This window comes from Fringilla coelebs (genome assembly GCF_963513975.1).
Source record: "Fringilla coelebs genome assembly, chromosome: 16".
In the NCBI taxonomy this organism is placed as follows: Eukaryota; Metazoa; Chordata; class Aves; order Passeriformes; family Fringillidae; genus Fringilla; species Fringilla coelebs.
This window is the reverse complement of record NC_140042.1, coordinates 1,344,771-1,367,496: the sequence shown is the minus strand read 5'-3', so window position 1 is coordinate 1,367,496 and position 22,726 is coordinate 1,344,771. Positions and strand designations below refer to the sequence as shown.

The 22,726-nt window shown below is 49.5% G+C and overlaps 1 protein-coding gene across 1 annotated transcript; it reads left to right on the top strand.

Moving 5' to 3' along the window:
- Positions 1-12,988: 12,988 nt before the first annotated feature.
- On the top strand, positions 12,989-15,348 carry GFER (growth factor, augmenter of liver regeneration; the record flags this gene model as incomplete). The annotated part of the gene is made up of 3 exons (XM_084216183.1): positions 12,989-13,216; positions 13,867-14,063; positions 14,779-15,348. 3 exons carry the CDS (start codon positions 12,989-12,991, stop codon positions 14,939-14,941), a joined length of 588 nt encoding a protein of 195 aa, XP_084072309.1. The 3' UTR covers positions 14,942-15,348.
- Between the last annotated feature and the right edge of the window lie 7,378 nt (positions 15,349-22,726).

The following is a 22,726-nucleotide window of genomic DNA, read 5'->3' as shown; positions in this document are numbered from 1 at the left end:
AAAAATGTATAAAATTCAAACAACACAAACACCTCACAAGTTCTTTACAAAAATATTAACAGATACCTGGGAGAATAAGTACAATTAAAGCTGTCAGTGTAGAGAAGTCTTAATTTGCCTATAACTTTTTCTAACTCCTTTCTAGCAAATGAGTTGAGGATTAGAATTGTAGAGAATTTCAGTAACTAGCCAGTCCCCTGGAAAGAGGAAGGTTTTGTCCATAAAGGTGACCTCTGTTCCCATCCCCAGGTGGGACGCAAGCTGTGACTCCCCTGGTTGTGTTCCCGTGCCTGCACAGACATGGCTGGAGGGAGCAGGGATGAGGTTCCTCCCCAGCAGGTTTTTATTCTCACAACCATTCAGCAGATCCAGCCCACCCCTGTATTTCATGGCCTCTCCACTAACCTATAAAAAGCCCCCAAACCAACACCAAAAGTCAAAAAGTTTAAAAAAATCTATAAAATAAGGGGTTCAGTAAGTGCCATCACACCACACAGGTGCCATCCCTCCCCAGTCCCATGGCTAGCTCAGGGTGCCAGGGGTCACTGAGGCACTCTGGTGCCACTCCTGTGCCCTCCATGGTGGCCTGGCTGTGCCAGCTGATCCTGGCATGGGGAATAACCCAGCTGTACTGCGGGGAGGGGAACACCTGCCTCGGGAGAGGTGCTCCAGCTCTGGAACTGCTGCATGTGACCCCACTCAGCCCTGTCCCAGGAACTCTGCTCCCTGGGGAAGCTGCAGCTGCCCAAAGGAGGTGAGGGAGGTGTGTGTGTCCCCCTCGGGAAGGGACAGTCCCAAGCCCTGGCGCTCCGGGGTTGATGGATGTGTGTCTGTCCCTCGGGAAGGGACAGTCCCAAGCCCTGACGCTCCGGCTCCCAGGGGGCTCCAGCGAGCGGGGTGTCAGGGCTGTCCCCGTGTCCCCTGCCCAGGGCCACTACTGCTGGCTGGGGACCGGGAGGGCCGGCCGGGGGGCCGAGTGCTGCACGGCGCGCTTGGTGACGGTGCTGCACCGCTGCAGGATCTCCTGGGCGGAGGGACGGGCTGGCACCTTGGGGACACCCGCGGCCAGCTCAGCCTCGGCCAGGGGCAGCTCGGCCGCGGAGGACTCCACGAAGCCGGAGTCGTTCCTGTCCCTGGCACTGAGCTGTGGGGATTTGCTGCTGTGCGTGGCCAGCCCACGGCTCGGGCCAGCAGCGCTCCTGGCCGGCTCCACCTCGGGCAGGGACCGAGACAAATCGGGTTTCCAGGCCAGCTGGGCATCCCCGCCGCTGCTGCTGCCTGAGCTCAGCGAGGAGCTGTCCAAACCCAAATCCAGCTCTGGGGTGGAGCTGGCCTGGGGCAGAGAGCGGGATCTGTTCCTGGCAGAGCTGCCATGCTCGTCCCGGGAGCTGAGGCTCGGGGTGCGGGCGTGGAGGTCAGAGCCCAGGATGGTCTGGAGCTTGTGGTGAGGGTTCTGGTAGGGCCGGAGGCACAGCGAGGGCATGTAGCCAGTGCAGCCGTTGTACCTGAGGGCAGGGATGGAAAGAACACTGAGAAAACCCTTCCAGCACCTCGGGCCAAGGGGAGGCAGCACCTGGGGAGCAGGTCCGTGCTGTACAGTGGGTGTGAGGACAGGGAAAGCATCCCCAGCCAAGGACATCCAGCTCTGGGGGCTCCTGTGCATCCCACACGGGAGGAACAGCAAGCAGCTCCTCACCGGATCAGCCACCAGCCGTTGTGGGACGTCCTGAGCACCTCCACGACCACCCCCTGGTTCAGCGAGAGCTCGTCTGCCTTCTGAGCCTCATAGGCCTGCACCACAAAGTACAGGCTGCCTGCAGAGAGAGGGAGAGGTTGGATTTGCCTTGTGGAGAAAATGCTCTGATCCCTGTGAGAGACCAGCCCAGCTGCAGGGAAGCTGGCCCTGAGAGTGACTGGTTTGCTCAGGGACCCCAGTCTGATCCATTTAAGTTGAATATAAAGAAGAAGGTTTTTACAAAAAGGGTGTGGAGGCTTTGGAAGAGGCTGCCCAGAGAAGCTGTGGCTGCCCCTGGATCCCTGGAAGTGTCCAAGGCCAGGTTGGACAGTGGAAGGTGTTGGGGTTGGTACTGGATGGGCTTTAAGCTCTCTTCCGACCCAAACCAGTCCATGGTTCCATGACCCACTGATGGTGGCAGAGCCAACCAGAAGAGTCAGAGATCCAGGCAGGGACACCAGGCAGTGGGTAAAGTGGTGGGGGTTTGCAGAACTCATGTTTTGAAGGAGGAACAGACTTACCCTCCTCATCTGAGCTGAAGGCATCCTGGATGTCCTCACAAGCATCAAGCTCTTCCAGGTATGAGGCTGGGAACCAGGCTATCTGCTTGTCTGCGTTTTCCACCAGCCACCAGCCTACAAAGAGGAAGAATACCCAGTTTTTAACAGCCTGCAAGTCAAGACATGACAATAATCCCTGGGTAGGGGACACAAGAGACAGAAGGGACATTCACTGTCCCCCCAGGTAAGCACACAAGTGCAAACACCTGAACCCCTGAAACTACCTGAGCATTTGCCTAGCTATGAATCCATCTGCCCATGCACCCCAGCACTGAATCCTCTCAAACCTACCAGTCATGTCCTTGATGAGCACTTCCACAATGTCCTTCTGAGCCACTGTGAAGGGTTTGTTCTTTGTGTCTTTGGTTTCAAAGGCCTCGATGCAGCGGTAGCTCTGCGATGCCTGAGGGAGGGTGATGGAGAGGGGCTGGGGGCTCTTCTCCCTTCTGAATACTGATGGCATGATCACAGCACTGGAAAGGGAAGGTGCACGTCAAAAACTCACATGAGAGGTTGAGTTTACTATTGATTTTGGTAAAATCATTTCTGCAGTAGCCTGAGAAATGCTTCAGGCATCAGAAACAAAGTTAAAAGCACCCAGCTGAACTGCCCTGGAGTGTAACTGGTGTTTCCCTTCCGTCCATATCCCATAACATTTCTGTTTCACCAACAAACAAAAAAATACAACTCATATTTCATACCTGTTTTCAGGGAAGGAGGGATCGAGGTCGTGAGTCTGTGCCTTGAAAAACTGATTGACCTCTTCACCCCGGGAGATTTTCACATCTGTTTTCAGCAGCTCCTGGGAATACGTTTCCAGCAGTTTCAGGATCTCCAGGCACCTGTTCAGCTTCCCTCCCTTCCTCTGCTGTATAGTTATTCCTTCAAAATAACAAGGGCACAGTTGGCACAGGACAGCAATGCATCTGGATCCCTGGGAGCAGCATCTTTTCCCTGAACACTGGGTGCCCTCAGACACTACCCTCCCTGTCCAAGCCCAAACTGTACAGTCACTGTCCCTGCCTCCCTGTCATTTATAACAGTTCCTGATAGGATTTTTCAACATGCAAAATTTCTCTTTTTTTCTCATGTAAAATTTCAAGACGCTCTAGGTCAATATTTGAAGTGTAGCATTAATTTTAAAAGTGTAGCTATCTATTAAAAAAGCCTTTCTGGGTCATTTTAAGTCTGTACTAGAGCCAAACAATCTGATGTGACCCAGTGATGCCATGGCAGGAGCAGGAGTGAGCCCCTGATCTGTTCCAGAGGAAGGCCAGGCTCAGAGACTTCAGTCTCTGTCATAGATTATGGCTGTCCCTGGTCACTCTTGGGTTTGTTGGTCCATCAGAGATTTGTCCTCACCTTTAAACCTGGGTAAACTCCTCAGTGACCCACTCTCAGTGGGGAATTTTCTCTTCAGCTCTTTCTAAAAGCAAGGAGAAGGAAAGAACAGTGATTCCTCACAGCTGACACATGGCCGGGCTCCTTCCCCTCCCCAGGACAGGAACCTTGAAATTTCAGGAATTGGAAATTCACTTACATGGAATTTCCTAAAGTCTTCAAATGTCCTGTAAATGAGAATGTTGTTCTGATCTGACCAGGACACAAACATCATGTAGTTCTGGGAAAAGAAAAAAAATTTAATCACAATGGTAAATTTTGGATGCTTCCAGACAATCAGCATTTGCTGTGGTTTAGTTGAGGCTTTTAATGTCATATTAAAAAATTTAATAAAACATTAAACCTACAAAAACATGTTTTGAATTTCATAGTCCCAAATGGGTAATCATTGCTGAAACCAGGAGAATTTTGTGGTGCTGTGACAAAAAGAGAGCAAACCCAAAGATATTAAGCTCATTAAAAAAACAAGCCCCTCATCCTAGACCCCTAGGCTCCAATCCCAATACTATGGGGAATGAGTAAACATATCCCTGGAAGAGTAACTCAAAATCCTCTAGTGTCCCAATTTGTAAATTATATTTAAGGAAGAAAACAAAGCCAAAAAAAAGAATAAAAATTAAGGTACCTTCTGTTTTTTGCACTGCATGAAGCCGACAGCCTTCACATCCACGGGATACCTGTTACAGCTCATCTTCCCCACGGCTGCTGCTCCTCCTTCGCAGGGAGCCACAGGGATGGGAGCTGGAGGGATGGGAGCTGGAGAGAGCAGAGATGCAGCCCCAGCCCCGACTGCCGAGCTTAAATAGCCTGGAGCAGGAGGCAGGGCAGAGGTGTTCCCGAGCTTCCTCCTCCGCCCAGCGCCCGGGCAGAAATTCCGCGATTTGCCAAACTGCCGCGTGCCTTTTACCTTTCGCCCCGCTTTTAACATGCAAATGCTGCCGGGTGCAGGCGGGACCTAGTTCAGGTAGCCGGGGAGGAAAAACACATTCTTTTATCACATCCTTACTAAGCAGTGCCGGGAAGGGAGCGGGGCTGTTTGCCAGCGCTGGGTTAGAGTAGGTCACAGGGGCTGCAGCACCTGCCCCGAGATATTTCCGGGAGACAGGTGAGGTTTTTATGGCTGTATTACACGGACCGCAGCTCGGGCTGACCTCACTCCAGCCCCAAAGACTGATTTAGAACATGGGTTGTAAAACACAGATCAGTCACCATTAAACGTGAGTAATATTTGTTGCAAATATTTTTTTTCCTGCTTAGTCCCACCTGCTGAGTTTCTTTAAATAATTTCTGACAGTTTTATCAGTATCTCCATTGAGATGCCGATGTAATGAACAGACACATCCCCAGGATATAACTAAAAGACTGAAAGCTCCTCAGGTGCAAATATGTGATGGAAATTCAGCTCTGAGTGCTCTGCCCTGTGTCCAGCCAGGTGTCCATACCCTCTCAGGGCAGCCAGGGGCTCTTCCTAAGGAGCAGCTCCACTGCCCAGAGGCTCAGCAGGAGAGATAATTCCAGCCTTGGCCAGCCTGTCCTCTCCCTGAACCTCAGGGCTGATGGGCACTGTGTGATCAAAGCGCCTCTTCTTTGATAAAGCCTCAATTGAACCATTATCACTATAATTATCTTTATCATTATCATTATTGGAACCCAAACTGAGAGGCTCAGCCGTTTCTCCCTTTCATTTCCCAGCTACACCTGGTGTCTCAAACCCTCAGCAATGGCTGCAGGTAATTTTTCATCTACCAAAAAACCCCCCAGAACTGAAACAGGGAGCCAAACCAGATTCCTTCTGGAAAATACAGTCAGGAGGGTCTTGGTTTGTGATCCATGAACAGGGCAGCAGTTTCTGGAGACAAAGAAAGCACATTTATTGCAGTTGGATTTATTGCTGCTGGATATCTGTCCTGCATTAAAAAGGGAAAGTTATCCAAAGAGCACTTTGGTTCAGTGTGGATTTTGGAGAGAAAATCTCTCCCACAGCATCTCCTGGCTCATTTCCTGGCTCAGGAAGCTGCACAGGAGCTGCCCTGTGGAAAAGGGATCTGGAGCAGCTCCCTGCCCTCCACAGCCCTGGAATCAGACCCTCCATTCCTGTTATAAATCCTGCAGCCAAACCATGTGCTGGTAAATCTCCCCAGATCAAAGAGTGAGGATTTTATGGAGTGAGAGGAAATCACTTCATCCAGCAGACTTATTTAGAAAGTTCCAGTCTCTGAGGTGCCAAAACCCTTTGCTGACTCCATGTCCTCAAACCTGCACTCCTTGGCTTCTCCTTGGCAGCTGAGCCAGGGCCAAGCTCACCCTCATGTGGCTCTATTAAGTGGTTCTTGGAAATATCTGGGACCAAGACTCCCAGTGAAGCACCTCAGCTTGGTTTCCCGTCTCAGAGCAAACACAAACCACGATGTATTTCCAAGAACGTAAAGGTTTAAACATGTTTATCCTGTCTGAAAAGCCAAAGACAAGGAAAACCTTGGAGGAGCTGCAGGATGAGGAGACAGCTGGGGAGGGTCAGAGAGCACCTTGATCTGATGATGCCACAAAAACCAGAAGAGTAGGAAACAGCCTTGGTTTTGCTGTGTTTCATCATTCTCAGGGAATTCAAGCAGAAAGGGGGTGTGGAAAACATCTAATGGAATGTTACAACAGGAAGGTGAAGCTACACAGGGGTTTACAAGTCACCCGAGGCAGAAGGACCAGCCCTGCAGCTTGGAGAGCTGATCTTCTGGAAAAGATTGGACTGACTGGGAGATTGCTGGTGATAGCGGTGTTGTATAAAACCAAATATGAGCAAAACTGCTCAAAACTCAGTAATTGGTTATTGAGAAAACGTTTTGTGGAAGTGAAGGGCTCTGTGACACAGAACTGAGGTGCAGGGAGAGAGGGGAAAAGCCTGCCACTCCTCTGAGATACCAACACCTCTGGAGTCACCTGGAGGGCTCAGCTCCAGCTCTGCAGCTGTCACAGCAGTATCAGTGTCCCAGCGGTGTCCAGTGTGATGTGATGAAACAGCTCCAGAATGACTCAGGAGCCACATCACATCTGCAGTGACACTGCCTATGAAACTGGAAGGAGGCTGGGCCAGATGGCCCTGGATGGGCACAGTGCTCCTCAAAGTTCTCCACAACTCGCAGCCATGGCAGGGCCATTCCTGTTGGCAAGGATGGGTCCCCCACCAGCAGAGGCCATAACTCCACTGCTCTGCTGGATGCATTTGAACTTGCTTATAAAAAGCAAGACAAACATTGTTTTTCTGGCATTATCAAGTTTACTTTGTGTCTTCTACAGTTTCCATGTCATCCTGCCATAACTCAGTGCCTCTCATGGTTAATAATTAATGGTAGGGGAGGAGAGGTCTGCTCAGAAAAAGCGATACTCAGCAAGAATTACTGGACACTGCTGTTTCATCATTGATATTTATTTACACAGCTCTGAGGGCAGTAGTTAATTTTCCTTTAGTTGTTTTACAAGGTACCAAAGAGATCATAAATTAACAGGCAATATACAGGAGTGTACTGCCCAGCTTTGCCAAGATGCAGGAAACACAGATTTTTCCTTAATGACTCCCATAATTTTGCAGTATGCTCCAAGAGAGCCTCCTGCACCCCACCAAGGTGCAGCTCTGCTGCTCAAGGAGCATCACTCCTGCCACAAACTGCTCCTTTGGGGACGGAAACATGTTTGTGTCACAGCAGGTGACTAAGGCACTGTCACAGGGAGTCACACCAGGCTGCCTGCCCCAGATTGCCCATGGCTGGGAAGATGAAGGAGGTCACCCAGAGGCTGCAGGAAGGCCCACAGACAGGGCTGTCCCACTGAGTATTTCCATTCCAAGATCAGCCTCCCTTCCATGACAAATAAACACTGATGCTCTGCTTTTCTTTTCTATTCATTTCAGTGTGGATGAGGAGTAACTTCAGTAGAAGCAGAATCTGAGTGCATAGATGCTCGGGGGCAGCCAAAGGCAGCTCCTCTCCAGCTCCTCCTGAGCCATTTTCCAGGTCCAACAAGAAACAGCCTTGTCCCAAATGCTTGGAGAGGAGCAGCTGTGTTCTGAACATCTTTCCCACATACACAGGTTGTGTTTGGGTGGCTGAGTGACCTGTGCCCCTCATGGCTGATGATGTGTGGGACTCTGCATCAGGGATTTCTCTTTCTGTGGCTGGCACAGGAAAGGCAAAGAGAGGAAAAGTCCTCAAACCACCCTCAGGACACTGCAGCTGCGGGGAAGAGATACAGAAAGGAGCTGTGGGCACAGCCAAGGGGGGCCTGGAACAAAGCTGGTGGAAAAGCTTCATCTTTCCTTTGCTCACCTTCAGGATCAAAACCTGCCCTTTACTGTTCTTGAAGGTCACTTGTGATGACACATGACCTATCAGCACCTTTAATGAAAAGCCCAGATGCTAAAAGCAGATTTTAAAAATACAAAGAGGTTTTAGACTTTTAATAAATAGAGAAACAGACCTTTATTTAAAAAGAATAATGAAAACCCAGACACTGGAGTTGACAAAAGTCTCCTTCACATCATGAACAAAGGGAGCAGTTGAACTTTCACACAGGCTGGGATGAGAGATTTTGCAGTAACTAATCCAGAAGAAAGTATTTAATTTTATCCTAATTCCAGCAGCTGCTGCAGGCACTAAAGCATTTCTCTGTGGCAGACCCAATTCAGGAACCCTTTGAGCCCAGGGAGCAGCTCAGCCCTTTCCCACTCCATCACAGGAACTTCCCAAGGCGCACATCCCTCTTGTCACTCACTCCTCACAGGCAGCTTTATTTCAGGATCCAAAATCACAGCATCACATCAAACTCCCCCAAACCTCACTTTCTTTGCAAAGCCCTTGGGATGGCCCCGCCCAGCCCAGAGAGAGCTCTGTCCGTCTCAGGAGCTTTGCTTGCTGCCTGGGGCATGCACAGCAGATGGGCTCTTGTTTACCAAGCACCTGTTGAAATAATTTCATAGTTCTTTCATAAAAGTGACATGTTTTCCTAAGGTTATGCTAAATACAAAAGCGTGATTCAAGAAGGAACCTTCCAGAAAGGGTGAGAATGTAACTTAAGCTGCTTCAAGAAGAGGAGGTTCCCTGAACTATTTTCTCAGGAGAAAGTGGTGTTTGATGAGTGCATGGCGCAAGGCCAGAGCTTTGCGGACGTGCTGTGACCCAGGAATGAGATGTCAAGGCAGAAGAAAAGCAGGGTGGAGTTTCCAAAGAAGTTTGAGGCTCTGCAGTGCTCAGCCTGCCCTACACATTCCAAAATCTGGTGGGAGAAAATCCCAGCAACACCAGTACAGCCAACAGCAAGCGCAGCAAGCACCAGTGAACATGGAGAAATACTGTTTTCACTTGGGGAAAATCTGTTCTTACATCATGCTAAATATAGTAAATTGATCGGAGACAAGACCGTTGTGTTCCTTCCAGATTAGTCAGAGATGCTCCTCCCACTCTTTCCCTTTCCTCATTCCCCACGGCCATCGAGGAGCAGGGTATGCAAAGCCTTATCTCTCCTGGGGATTCCACCAGCACCAGGAGCTCTGGCTGAAAGTCCACCCATATTTCAGAGCAAAGACAGCAATTTGTGTTCCTTGTCCCCTTCAGACACCAGGAAAAACCAGATCCAATCTTCACTCAAAAGCCTGGTGGGAGAAGAGCAATGTGGGAGGAATTGTTCTTTCGTTTATGTTTGATTCTTAGTGAGTCCAAACATAGCAGCTGTTACCTGAGGAAAACCTCTTCCACTGAAGGAGGCTTCCTGTTGAATTCCTTTGACCTCCTTCTGAAAAAAAGGAATAATCCCAAATCAGGGGCCACTCTTCTTTTGCAAAGACAAGAGGAACAGGAGCTGCTCACTGAAGACTTTGTTTTTCAAGAGTACAAAAGGAACCCCCAGTTTTGCTGTGTTTATCCTCAGAATGGATGAACTGATTCCAGGGAAGCTCAGAATGGGTCTGGGAAGGAGGAGACAGATTAGAGCACGACACAACCAGGACCACCTAAACCAACCTGCAGAAATAATTTGGTTTTCTCCCTGCCCCTGTCATCACCATTACTAATGGATTCTCATTTTAATCAGCAAGAGGATCCACACATAAAAATGGCACCAACTTTAAAAGAACAAACTCAGTGTCGGGTGTAGGTGCCCAGGTTTGAGCAAGGCAGTGCCTTGCACTGTCCTACATTTCAGACTGTTCTGAACACATTTCCACAGTTCTGGATGGATCTGAACTGAAACATCTCACCCATTCCCTAGCAGGGGGGCTGCAGGCTTCTTCCTGATGTCTGGGGGATAAAGGCATACTTTTGGGAAATTTTGCAGGTGATAAAGTTCTTATATGCAGGCAGAGAGGATCAATATGATTCACTTATCTGGAAAAAAATGTTTTTCTTGTTGTTGTTGCTATTTCCTAGTTGGCTGTTATTTCTCAAACAAGTCTGTGACTAATTCCTGGTGCTGGTTTATCACTGGTCAGACTTTTGGCTCATATTCTTACATGTAAATATTAGACAGCTTCCTGCTGTATTGCAGGAATACAATCCAGGCTGCTCCAAGCCCTGTCCAAGCAGGCCTTGGGCACTGCCAGGGAATCCAGGGACAGCCACAGCTTCTCTGGGCACCCTGTGCCAGGGCCTCCCCACCCTCACAGGGAAGGATTCCTCCCCAAAATCGAATTTGTGTGAGGAGTTTGTTTGGTACCAGGCTCTAGCCCACTCCAGCTCCTAAATCAGTGCTGGGAGCAGAGAGTTGGGTGGGTTAGGGCTGTCCAAAGGGGAGCAGGAAGGAATGCTCCCTCATCCTTCCTCGCCTCTGCACCACATTCCTTCCTTTGGATGGAAACAATTTGGCTCTGCACTTGGATTCAATTAGAGACAGTAAAGTGAATTTCCTTGCCCTCACTTGAATTGGAGCATTTCTCCATTTTTTACATTTTGAAATCTAAGCTGATGCTGGACCTGAAGGCAAGTGGAGAATATTGGGAGGACCTTTTCCTAAAGAGCCAGCTCTGCTCCTAGAGCTGAGCAGGGAATGGGCCAAGGGAGCAACTTGGAGCACAAATCTCTGTAACCAACAGCTTCCTTCAAGGCTTTTCATTTTCAATAAAAATGCTGATGTTTTAACTGAATCCGTAAATTAAATCACAATCAAGGAAGCAAAGTCTGCTAACGGCCATACCAGGAGATTGCTGTGACTTGGAAACATCTCTGCACCTGTTTAATTGCTTGAAGACCAAACAATAAATCTCTAGAGGAAATTCCCTCAATATTTCATTCTCTTTTTTCCTGACTTTACAAAAATTAACGAGGTCATGAGCATCAGTTAAAACATTTATTGGTGGGCAAGGAAAACAGACATTAAAATGTTGCTGTCCCTACTTGATCTTTCCTTTGCGTGTGCAATTTATCTTTATGGTTGTCTACAACTTTAAACAAAGCCATTCCAGCAGCTCCTACCAGTTACTCACGTGTTTTCTCCCTCCCTCACAAAAACCAGCAAATAAATATTCCCAAGAAATTGCAGATAAATAAAAATAAAGGAGCACTGGTAAATAGAGACCCCAAGATGGAGATCCAGACCATCAGCTCGGTGCTCCACAGAGCAGGAACAGCTCAGCCATTTCCACATGAAACACACCAAGTGTTGAAGTACTTTTGAGGGCAAGTATTTGAGGTATTTCCCTAAAATTATGCTTTTTCTAATACACATTTTACACTACACTGTGTTAAATAAATCACATATATATATATTTATTTATAAAGTGACATTTTGATCCAGCTCCATCCTGGACATACATTTGTTTGCATTAAACAAAACAATCATATTTTTCACTTGACCTACAGGTGATGAACAGGAGAAAAGTTGAAGTGGATACAAAATTCACAATGTTCATGGTAGGAGACTTGTGGCTCTCAAACCTTTAAGAGCATGACAGAATCAAGCCAAAAAGAAGGATGAGTCTGTGCTGCCCTCCAAGTTTTCACTCTCTGACCTCTATTAAGAATTTTGTAAGGCCACAGCTAATTAACATTTCCAGGGGTGAAAGAGCAAGCTCCAAAGTCTGATGCCAGGCTGGACAGTTGCCCAGGTCACCACCCTCATGTGCTCACAAGACTGTGTCTCTCTGGGAATAAAAGAAAAAAGGCAAAATGTCCACTCAAGACCAAGGCCCTGAGACCAGGTCTGGCTCTCCATCACCTTGAGGAGCCCAGCCACTCCCAGGCAGTGCCTGCCCTGGTGTGACACATGCCAACACTCCAAGAAAGAGGAAAATCCTCCCTCAGTATGGATTTACAAGCATGTGACAGGTGTTAAAAACATGGAGAACTTCATATGGGTGTGTTGCTATAAAGGAGCATGAGTTGAATGGAGTTATCCACTTGTTCGTCCATAAAATCACCCTGCTGATTGTATGAGTCTGCTGGAGATAACGCTGAGGTGCCTGTCAGCACCGCTGGCACGAAGGAAGGAGAGCTGCTGTGTGCCATGGGCTCTGCCACACAGTATCTACACATCCCGGAATCCCAGAATAGTGGAGCTTGGAAGAGATCATCCAGTGCAGCCCCTGGCCAGGCAGGGTCACCTGGACAGGTGACACAGGAACGTGTCCGGGTGGCTTTGGGATGTCTCCTGAGGGAGGCTCCACACCCTCCCTGGGCCGCTGTTCCAGGGCTCTGCCGTGTCAGGGCTCTGCTCTTTCCTCTGCCATGGAAAGGGGCTCTTCCTCCTGTTAGGGGGAACTTGTTGTGTTTTATTTTCTGGGCACTGCTCCTCATCCTGTCACTGAAGAGAGTCTGGCACAATCCTCTGACACCCCTGGGAGGGATTTGTATGGATTGATGGGATCCCCTCTCAGCCTTCCCTTCTCCACACTGACCAGGCCCAGCTCCCACAGTCTCTGCCCATCACAGAGATGCTCCAGACCCCATAGAAACACATATTTATATGTACTTTTGTGATCTTTTGGCATGGTCATATGAGTGGAAGTGCTCTTTGACACCCACTGAAGGGACATGGCCGAGCCCCCTGACACCCTCGGGGGGATCATGGCCGAGCCCCTCACATAGAGGGGAAGCAGAGGGAGACTTTCTTCACCCGCTGTGTGGGTGAGCACAGCTCCATCGCACTCCAAGGACGATGTGAAGTGAAAATCGAGGATGCACAGACGGGAGCGTCACGTTCTCCTCACGCACGATGTTTAAACACAGAGTTTGCTGCAGTTTTTTGGTAGAAACACACCAGAAATGGCACTCAGGTGCGCGCCGGGTCCCAGCCCCCTCACGCCGCCCGGGCGGGAATGGCGCCGCCCCGGCCCATCCTGCACCGCGGCGCCAACATGGCGGCGCCCAGCGAGGGCCGTGCGGGTCGGGGGTACGCACCCTTCTCGGGCACCGACAGCGGCTCCTTCTCCTTCACCGTCGCGCAAGGTGCGGCGGAAGAGGCACCCAAGAAGGCATGCCGAGCCTGCACGGATTTCAAGAGCTGGTTCCGCGACCAGAAGAAGCAGGTGGCCCCGGTGATAGCGGTGAGGAGCGGCAGGGGCCCTCCCCGGAACCTCTAGGGATCCCCACTTCTTGCAGCGCTCCCTCCGTCCTCCATCCTGCCCCCGCAAGTGGGACGAGGCTGCGTGTTCCCTTCGGGGTGTGAAGGAGCCGGGGACAGGGTTCCCTTCGGTGGGAATGGGAAGGGAGTCCCCATCTTCTCCCTGGGGGTGAGGGGGCTCTGCCATTGCTCCCGCAGAAGGTGTGAGGGGGGCTCTGCCATCATCCGTGAGGGTGTGAAAGGGTCCTTGCCTTGACCTACACAGGGCGTGAGGGGAGCTCTGCTATGCCCCTGATGGTATGAAAGGGTCTTTGCCTTGTCCCCACAGAAGGTGTGAGGGAGGCTTTGCCATGTTCCCTCAGGAGGTGTGAGGGGGCTCTGCCATGTTCCCTCAGGAGGTGTGAGGGGGCTCTGCCATGTTCCCTCAGGAGGTGTGAGGGAGGCTCTGCCATGTTCCCTCAGGAGGTGTGAGGGGGCTCTGCCATGTTCCCTCAGGAGGTGTGAGGGGGCTCTGCCATGTCCTCAGAAAGGATGTGAAGGACTCGTTCCCGCATCTCACCTTCCCACCCAGCGCAACAGGGCTGTTTCCCCACCCACCCCGGTGTCCCCTCACACCCCTCTGTCCCTGTGCAGGAGGAGAAGGAGGCCCGCCGGGAGTGTCCCCTGGACAGCGAGCAGCTGGGCCGCAGCACCTGGGCCTTCCTGCACACCATGGCTGCCTACTACCCTGACCGGCCCTCCAAGACACAGCAGAAGGAGATGAAGGACTTCATCAACCTCTTCTCCAAGTTCTACCCCTGCAAGCACTGTGCAGAGGACCTGAGGGAGAGGTGAGTGGGAAAACCCTCAGAGGGTTTTTTCAGGATCTGGGGAAAGGTGAGTTTCCTCTGTGGGTTTTTTGAGGCTCTGAAGGACAGGTGAGTGGCCTCAGCAGGTTATCTGAGGGAAAGGTGAGTTTCCTCAGTGGGTTTTTTGAAGATCTGAGACAAAGGTGAGTAGCCTCAGCAGCTCTTTGTGCTGGAGGGGCTTGCCAGAAGTGCTGGGCTGCAGCAGCTAGTTTGCATATCAGTAGCTCTTCCTGCACTTGGGGTTTGTAGCTACCTGAACTGGTTCTTTCCATTATTGCATCAATCACAGATGGACTTACTCAAAAAACAAACCCCTGTTCTCATGCTGTTGGGTTCTGTGCTGCCTCCAAAGCCTCCCTGAGGTGATTTTGGAGTTTTCTGGTTCAGAATGGGCTTGTGGACAGTTCTGTAATTAGATTGGGACTTGGAATAATTTGGTTTTCAGGAGACAAGTGTTCTTCTGCGCTCTAAAATGCCCTGTATTGGCAGTCTGAGTAGTGGAGGCAAGGACTGAAATGGGCTGAGATGTTTGATTTGGTAGAAGGTGTCCCTGCTCATGGCAGGGGCTTGGGATGAGATGACCTTTAAAGTCCATTCCGACCCAAACCGTTCTGGGATTCTGTGATAAGGTTTTCTGCTGCTCTCAGCTTCTTTCTCAGAAGTTTCCCGTCATTTGTTTCCCATTCCCTGTTTGCAGATTACGGACGAACCAACCCGACACGAGCACCAGGAAAAACTTCTCCCGGTGGCTGTGTCTGCTCCACAACGAAGTGAACAGGAAGCTGGGCAAGTCGGAATTCGACTGCTCCCGTGTGGATGAGCGCTGGAAGGATGGCTGGAAGGATGGCAGCTGTGACTAACCTGCAGGGACTGCTCTGGGAATCCAGCAGAGCAGTGCAGTCCCTGTGGAGTTGCTGCAGGGACAGTGGGGGTCAATAACTCTGTTTGTGTGGGACTGATTCAGAGCTGAACCAATGCCAAAAGGAGAATTGAAAATCCTAGCCCGATGATATTTTGATAAGTCATGGTACCTGAGGGGTTGAGGCTGCCAGAAACCTCTGGCACTGGGTCGCTGACAAACTCATTTCATGATGACATTTCCTGATTTTGGGGGCATTTGCTTATTTCTGTGGCTAGAATTAATTTTCCCTTGAACGCTGGTGTTGTCCACAGGCATTGCCTGATGTTTTAGAAAATGCATCTGATTAATTGTCACTTTCATTTCTGTTGTTCTGAAAGAGAAGACTCATGCTGGGTTTTGTGCCAAGTCTGTACCCCTGTATTTCTCTTTCCAGCATTTCCACATTTGTTGTTACTCTTGTGTCCAGTTCCTTTGGTAAAAGTCCTGAGGGCAGGTACATTTAATTTAAACACTAAAATATGGAGCCCAGATTTCTCAGTTTGGTTTTTTATTTCAACATAACATGTCAGAGGACGAAACAGAGTCAAAATCATTTCAAGTTCTTCACGTAGGTGGTGATCTCATCCCTTCCTGCACTCCTGGCTGGGAGAGGTTTGCATAAACCCTGACAGCAACAGGTTTTTTTTTCCTTCTCTGCTTCCTGCTGAGGTTTTCTTCCCTGTTTTATTGAGCTTCCTTATGTTGTGCCCTACAGCACACCTGTGAATTTACCCTTGGGTTTTTTTGGCAGGTTTTGACTGGAAAGGTTAATGGTGCTGCTGTAATTAGAGCAGAGGCACCTCTTATCTGAGCCTTTGGTCCTCACACCACTGTGTGAGGTTAGAGTGGTTAGAGAACCAGGAACACCTTTGGAAACACATTTTAGTGTTTTGTGGCACGGTCAAGTCCTTTCAAGTCAGGTCTGTTAAATGAATGTGAGACTTTTATGGACTAATGATTTCTAAACTTTTTATGTCGTAACATTTCTAAACACAAACCCAAATGAACTGATAACGAGGTACTGCATGAAGAGTGTGATTGAAGGTGTCACTCAGGCTATTAGAAGTGCTCAGAAAATTTCCCTATTGGCATGCTGAGGTTCTTAAACCAAATAAACCCCAGCTCTTGGGTTTTGTCTTTGATAATAAACTCAGCCCCCAAAACAAAGCCCATTGGGATCCACTAGAGGGGAGAGGACCAAGAAGAGGGCTGCAGCCCTCCCTGTTTGCAGGTTGGACCCAGCTGACTCAGTTCTGTCAGGACACTTTTAGCAGCTGGGGCTGTGGGCAGGCATCTCCCTGTGGGTTTGGTTGTGCTAAAACAGGAATTTTGTGTTCTTCCATTCCAATCTGCCCTCCACTGTTCTGTGTGACAATATCCTCGCCCACGGAGCCGATGATGAGATTTCTCCCTCATTTGTTTCAGTGTAACACAGCAGGTTGGTGAAACATCTGTCCTGTCCCTTGTCACCTTCATCTGCCGGGGGAGCAGGCTGGGGAGTTGCACTGCCCTGTGCCAGTCCTGGGATGTGCTGGCCAGGCTCAGGGACCAGCAGGGACACGGGAGCCTCCCAGCACACCTGTCCCCTCCCTGAGTGCAGAGGGGGAGGTGAGGGTGTATCCAACACATTCTGGTCACTTTGTGGGCTTTGGGGAGGTGGGTGTGCAGTGCAGGAGGAAAAGCCTGTCCTGTCCTGCCAGGGCTTGGGAACAGCCTTCAAGCTGAGTCTGTCTTTAGCACATCCTGCCTAAAAATGAGGCCACCAGCTGTGGCCAGGATGCTTCTAGGGCAGTTTCTGTCTTTACCAGGTGGCCATTTGATAAAATCTCTGCTTGCACTTTGTTCTCTCATGTTTTTGGCTTGGCAGAAGAGCTCTGATGTAGTTGTTTCTCAGGCATATCCTCACCTCTGTGGGCTTGACCATGTGAGGACTGGGGGGATTTGTTCTGCTGCTCGTTTCTACCACAAGTTTTAGTCTTGGGTAAGGAATTTCCATTGGAAGTCCTCATACTCATGTACAGAAAATTGTGAATTCTCTACTAATTGCACTTGATTAAATCTAGTTTTAAAAATCTCTGTATTCAAGTTATATTTCCTGTTGATGTAAAAATAATAAAGCAACTGAGTTCACTCCTGGCTCCTGGCTCACTCCTACTGCATGGGATCTTAGGAAAAGGGGTCGTGCTGTGCTGGTGGGTCTAACCTCTGCATGCCAAGATACTACTGTTATATATACAAAACAAGATATATATATATATATAAATATAGTTATACATGTGTATATTATAGTTTGGTGGCTCAGGTAAATAATGTGATTCTGTGTGGATTGATCAGACAAGGTGGGGCTGCTCCTGGTCCTTTCCTCTTGTGCTGTTGAATTGATGCAGTTCTCTGTTGGCCCTACAACAATGCAGGAATTTTTACAGCAGGTCCTGTCAGGTCAGAATTTGCTTTTATATGAGGAACAGTGGGAATTTTATGGGATCCCAGTGATTTTTTTGACTTGCTGGCAGCGTGAGGGGCAGTGTTAGAGTTGGGAGTAGCTCAGCCCTCGCTGGTTTGGAGCAGGGTGGCATCACTGAAGGGCAAGGTTTGCAATCCCATTTCCTGGGATGGGGAAGATGCTTCCTCTCCATACGAGGAGCAGCTCGTGAGGAAGAGCAGAGCCAGGAGCAGGTGCTGCCCAAGGAGCTTGTGGGACCTTGCTCAAGAGCTGCTGCTGTGTGACAGGAACCTGACCAACCTCGCAGCTTCCCAAATTCCTGTTTTCATGGGCTGGTTTACATTCAAACCGTGCTTCACTTTTTTCCTTCTTTCCTTCTTAAAATTTTTATTCCCTCCCCAAAAGCAAAGAGCAGGGAGCCCTGGGGAAATCATCTGTTCCATGGATGGCAGGCAGGCTTGCAGATGCTGGCAGAGGCAGCACTGTGCCTTTGACATTTTTCCAGGGATTAGCTGTTCCTTTGCAGTGCGTTGGGTGAACACAGGCTCCTGTTTACAGAAGGATTCCCAAGAGCTGCTTTGTTTTCTCGTGTCTTCTGCTTCAGTCTGTTCCAGGCAGTGTGGGAGATTCTTCCTGTTGGAGTTTTACAGGCTTGGAGAGGGAAGGCTTTGGATTTTTTTAGGATTTTCTTTCCTCTCCCTCTAAGCTCCGATTTTGTTGGGGTTTTATTCCATTCCTGGAATGGCTGCTCAGGGTTTTTGTCTGAAGGATGGAGAGGAGCCGTCCAGTATTATTTGAAGTCAGGATTAAGCACAGCCAACAAGGTGATGTAAAGTCAACTCTTCATTTTGTAGGGTAATGGGAAAAGTAATAAAACATGGAAAGCAAACCACAGGTAATGGCGCAGAGACAAATCGGTTAAATTGTAATCCAAGGGGGCGAGGGTCAGCCTTGGGACCAGCTGGGGCACTGCTCGGGGTCAGTCCCTCAGGGAAGTGTTGATGAACAGCAGACCCTGGTTCCAGGCTGGCCAACCCTCACTTCAGGTGTGAATCACAGTGCAGGGAGCTGAGGGGTGATGGTAGTTGACATCTTCTGCAAAACTGTGAACAAAGGCTGTTAGCTGAGGATAAATGGGGTTTGGTGCCCTTCTCTGTGCTGATGTATATAAAAAAAAAAAAACAACAAAACAATCCAGATGGGGCTGATTTTTCTGTCTTTTCTAAATATTTGTACCTGCTGTTAAGATTTCCACAGGTAGAATTGCAGAATATCCTCAGTCAGAAGGGACCCACAGGGACCATCCAGCTCCCGAGCCTGATGAGCCACAGCAGCCTTTGCCGAGCTGTGTTCCCCTTGGCATGTGACAGTCCTGGTGAGGGGGGCTGATCCAGCCCAGAAAGTTCTGCTGGCATTTCTCTGGGCTCAGCACCTGCCATGGGCTGACGGGGACCTGCCCAGTTCTGCCCTTGCTTCCGATGGAAAGGTGCCCTCCATTCCCACGTGCTGTGCTAGTGCAGGCTGATGCTTTTCCTCCCGAGCACTCCAGATCCAGAGCCCCGTCCTGGTCGTAGTTTTCCCTCCTGGTCCCAGTTTTCCCTCCCATCCAGCACATCCCGTGATTCTCCTTGGCTTCTGTTCCTGGCTGCAGTGTGCTTCTCACGGATAGCTACCGGGAAAATTCCCTCCACATCTGACCAAGCCAACAGTAGAGGGCAACAGAGGATGTAGTGCCCTGTATTTCCTTGTATTACCATGTATTTCCTTGTATTACCATGTATTTCCTTGTATTGCCATGTATTTCCTTGCACTTCCTTGCATTTCCTTGACTTTTCCACCTCTTACCCATCTCTGGAACAAGACTGCTCCAGATACCAAATGTTTTACCTCATCCTCGTCCCTTTCCTGTGACTTTGGAAGGAGATTTTTGTGCCTTCAGTTACTTTTCAAGTGTGCAAGCCTCTTGTGTAATTACCAAAATGAGGGATGTGTTACTCCTCTGCCTGCAGCTAAAATCTGCGCTTGGAAGCAGAATGAAACACTGTTTCCAGTTAATTTAATGTCTGTTCCACCAGGCATTTCATGCAGCCCCTAAAACCTTCCATGTTTCCCAGAACATCAAGCTTTAGTTCTAAGCTCAAGTCCCACTGCTGGAGGAGACTTGCCCTGGATAGAGACATTACCAGTTCTGGGTATGGTCAGACAAAGCTGGGATTTCCCTGCTTTTTCTATCCAGGTGTGCATAAAGAAATAAAATAAAAGTGGATTCTGTGTCTGTGCCTCATGTTCTGCTGCTTAGATGGCGTGAAAGATATACAAGGTATAAAAGACAATGCCTTTGTGGCCAGAGCAGCACGTGGCTGGAGGCTCTAGAGATCAAAATTCAGTTCTTTTTAGTCATAAGCTTCTTGCTAGACACCAGGTAAGTCACTTCATCTTCTGCAGCCCCACTTTCACTTCTGCATAAGGGGGGTAAAAATAGCTATTAGGGCAGCCTTTGCCTGCCTTTCCTGTTTAGGTGAAAATCTCTTTCACGGAGGGTGTTTTAATGTGTTTGTGCTGCACAACCCTGGGCCTGAGAGCGTTCACACTTATAAAACCCCTCATCTCCATCCACCTCACAAATCTGTTTTCCATCAGGTTGCATCCTGCTTGTGAATCTGAGGACCTGTTGGGGTTGTGTTCAGTTAAGAAACAAAGCTCTTCTTATTTTCAGTGTATTTTTGCAGCAAAGCTTGATGTAGCTGCGGATGCTTTTCACGTCCAGTACGGCTTTGAGCTGCCCCATGTCCTTGTACCTGTCAGCTCTGCTCACCTGTGCCACAGCTGCAGGTGACAGGCATCAGTGTCAGCTGCTGGCTGGCACGTCCCAGTACAGTGTGCTCCTAGGGAGGCCAGTTTGGAACAGCAAAGACCTTGTTGTTCCCTTTTTTCAAGCTCCCCCTAAGGTGGGCAGTAGTGGCTGAATCAGATTAGAATCTGGTTTGCCAGAAGCCCCAAAATTTTCATGCTGTGAGGTATTTGGAGGAGCAGAGTCTGAGTTCCCTCCGGAGCTGTTGAGGCCACAGCTGCATGGCTGAGAGGAGTTTTGAAACCCTTTGGGGTTGGGTTCAGTTTGGGTTTTACTCAAGCACTGAGATAGCAGTGAGATAGCTCCCCTGTTCAAAACCAGTGCTACCTCAGCTCACTGAGCTCTGTTACCCCAGTCTTCCCTCAGTGAGTTCAGTCAGCAAAGTTTTCCACAGTTTTTTCTGGCACACTTATCCTGGGTTTATCCACATACAGTAAGTGCTGAATCCCACCTGAGAAAGGTTTCACAAGCAGATGAGTAACCAGCTAATAAATGATCTTCCAGATGTTTTTGGATCTCTTAGTGTGGAAAGTATGAAGAGCTTTCTAGTGACAGTGGGCTAAGGTACTGCTCATCAGGAATCCCACTCTCCCTGCCCCTGGGCCCTATGGCTTCTAAGCTCTTCTCAATATTCCCATCAACTCTCATTTTCATTTTCTCATTTGATGGCCGAAAGCAGCATCAGCCAAGCTCTAAGGAAGGGCAGGCAAACAAAGCATTTCAGAGCAGCCACGAAACGTCTCTCAAAGTGCTGCTTCAAGCCTGCTGCCCGGGGAATGTGAAGGACAAGCTGTTTTCCCACCCACGCCCGTGCCAGGGCTGGCTCAGACCGCGGGGAGCTGCTGAACTCGGTGGCTGCAATCCGTGTCCAGAGCCTGCCCAGCTGCCTTGTCCAGGTTCTGCAGCCAGGCTGTGTCCTGCATGCTGGGATTGCTTCACTCCAAACACACACTGGGGCAGCTGCTCCCAGAAAAAGATGGTTTCACCTTGCTTTTCCCTCCTGGAGCACTCAGGCCAGCTCTGGGGCCCCACACACAAGGAAAATGTGGATCTGTTGAGGTCACTGCTCGCAGGGCTGGAGCCCCTCTGCTCTGGAGCCAGGCTGGGAGGGCTGGGGGTGTCCAGCCTGGAGAAGAGAAGGCTCTCAGGAGACCTTGGAGCCCCTCCCAGTACATTAAGGGGTACTCAGCCCTTGGCTGAGTAGCTCAGGCTGACTGGAACAGGTTTTGAAGGAGAAAGCCCCACAGCTTGTCTCCTCCAGGTTGTCATGTCCACATACTTAGCCCTGAGAAAACCTGATGGGTTTTTTTGTCATAGAGACAAAGGTAAGAAGTTGGCTTGACCAGAAGAAGCAGAAAGCAAATACAGGTTTTCCATTACCTTTAATTAAACTCATATAAAATAAAGACATGGGCAGCTCTTGGGCAGCTGTCTGCGTGCTGCTCTGTTTGCTTCCTGTCCTTGTTCCCTGTCCCTGAAATCCAGTGGGAATGGTAAATAGAGACAAAACTTGTTCAAACTGAACAAACGCTCTGAGAAGCGCCATTTCCAAATGCTGCTGTTCTCCATTTGATGGGGAAAATGTGGAAGGTGCAATATCCTTCCCCATTATTGGCTGGCTCTGTGTATCTGCTGATCTGCAACAATAGGAAGTGAGACAGAAAGACAGTTTGTATGTGGGCTGGAGATACCTCCTGTGCTCTATCTGAGCTGGAGCAGGGGGAGAAAACTGGCGCCCCATGATGTGGGCAATGGTTGTATAAACACTGCACAGAGTGTTTGGGGGGATGAACCCCAAAGAAAGGACAAATTTGGGAGCAGAGATTTCAGTGCACCACGGTCATGCCTGGAAGGGTATAAAGCCCTACCTGTCTGGAAATGGTCATGATTTGTTCTAGGGTAACACCTCAAAGATTCAGGCAGTGTTCTGTTCCCTTGTGCATTGCATTGTCCAGAAATTCCAGCTGGGAGAGATGAACTGGGCAAGACACATTAGACAGAGAGAGAAAGAAGAGGTTTCCCCAGCATAATGAGAAAACCAGGAGCAGAGCCCAGAGGTCCAGCTGATTCCCTGTGCAGCATCCCTGGGACACGCTGCCTCCCTTGCACAGCCACCCTGGAGGAGCAGGGCAGCCTGTGCCATCCCATGAGCTCTGGCCTGATGGGTTTGGGACGGTTTGTGCCCAAAGCATGAAACGGAATTTTGAGGATGCTGAAACAGCTGCTTCTAAACTGCTGAAGCTGGTTGAAAATCCCACCTCGGGTAATCCCTTCAAGGTAATTTGGTCTTTGTTCCTGACCTGCAATTCAGGGATGAGCTGGCAGCGATGCTCTTGGCACTGGGATCCCATCCCTGGCCAGCTCCACAAGCCATCCCGCCAGCAGAAAGCAGGAGGGGCCAACCTGTCATTTTCTTCATGGCCATTTCGGTTTTGCCTAGAAAAATGTGC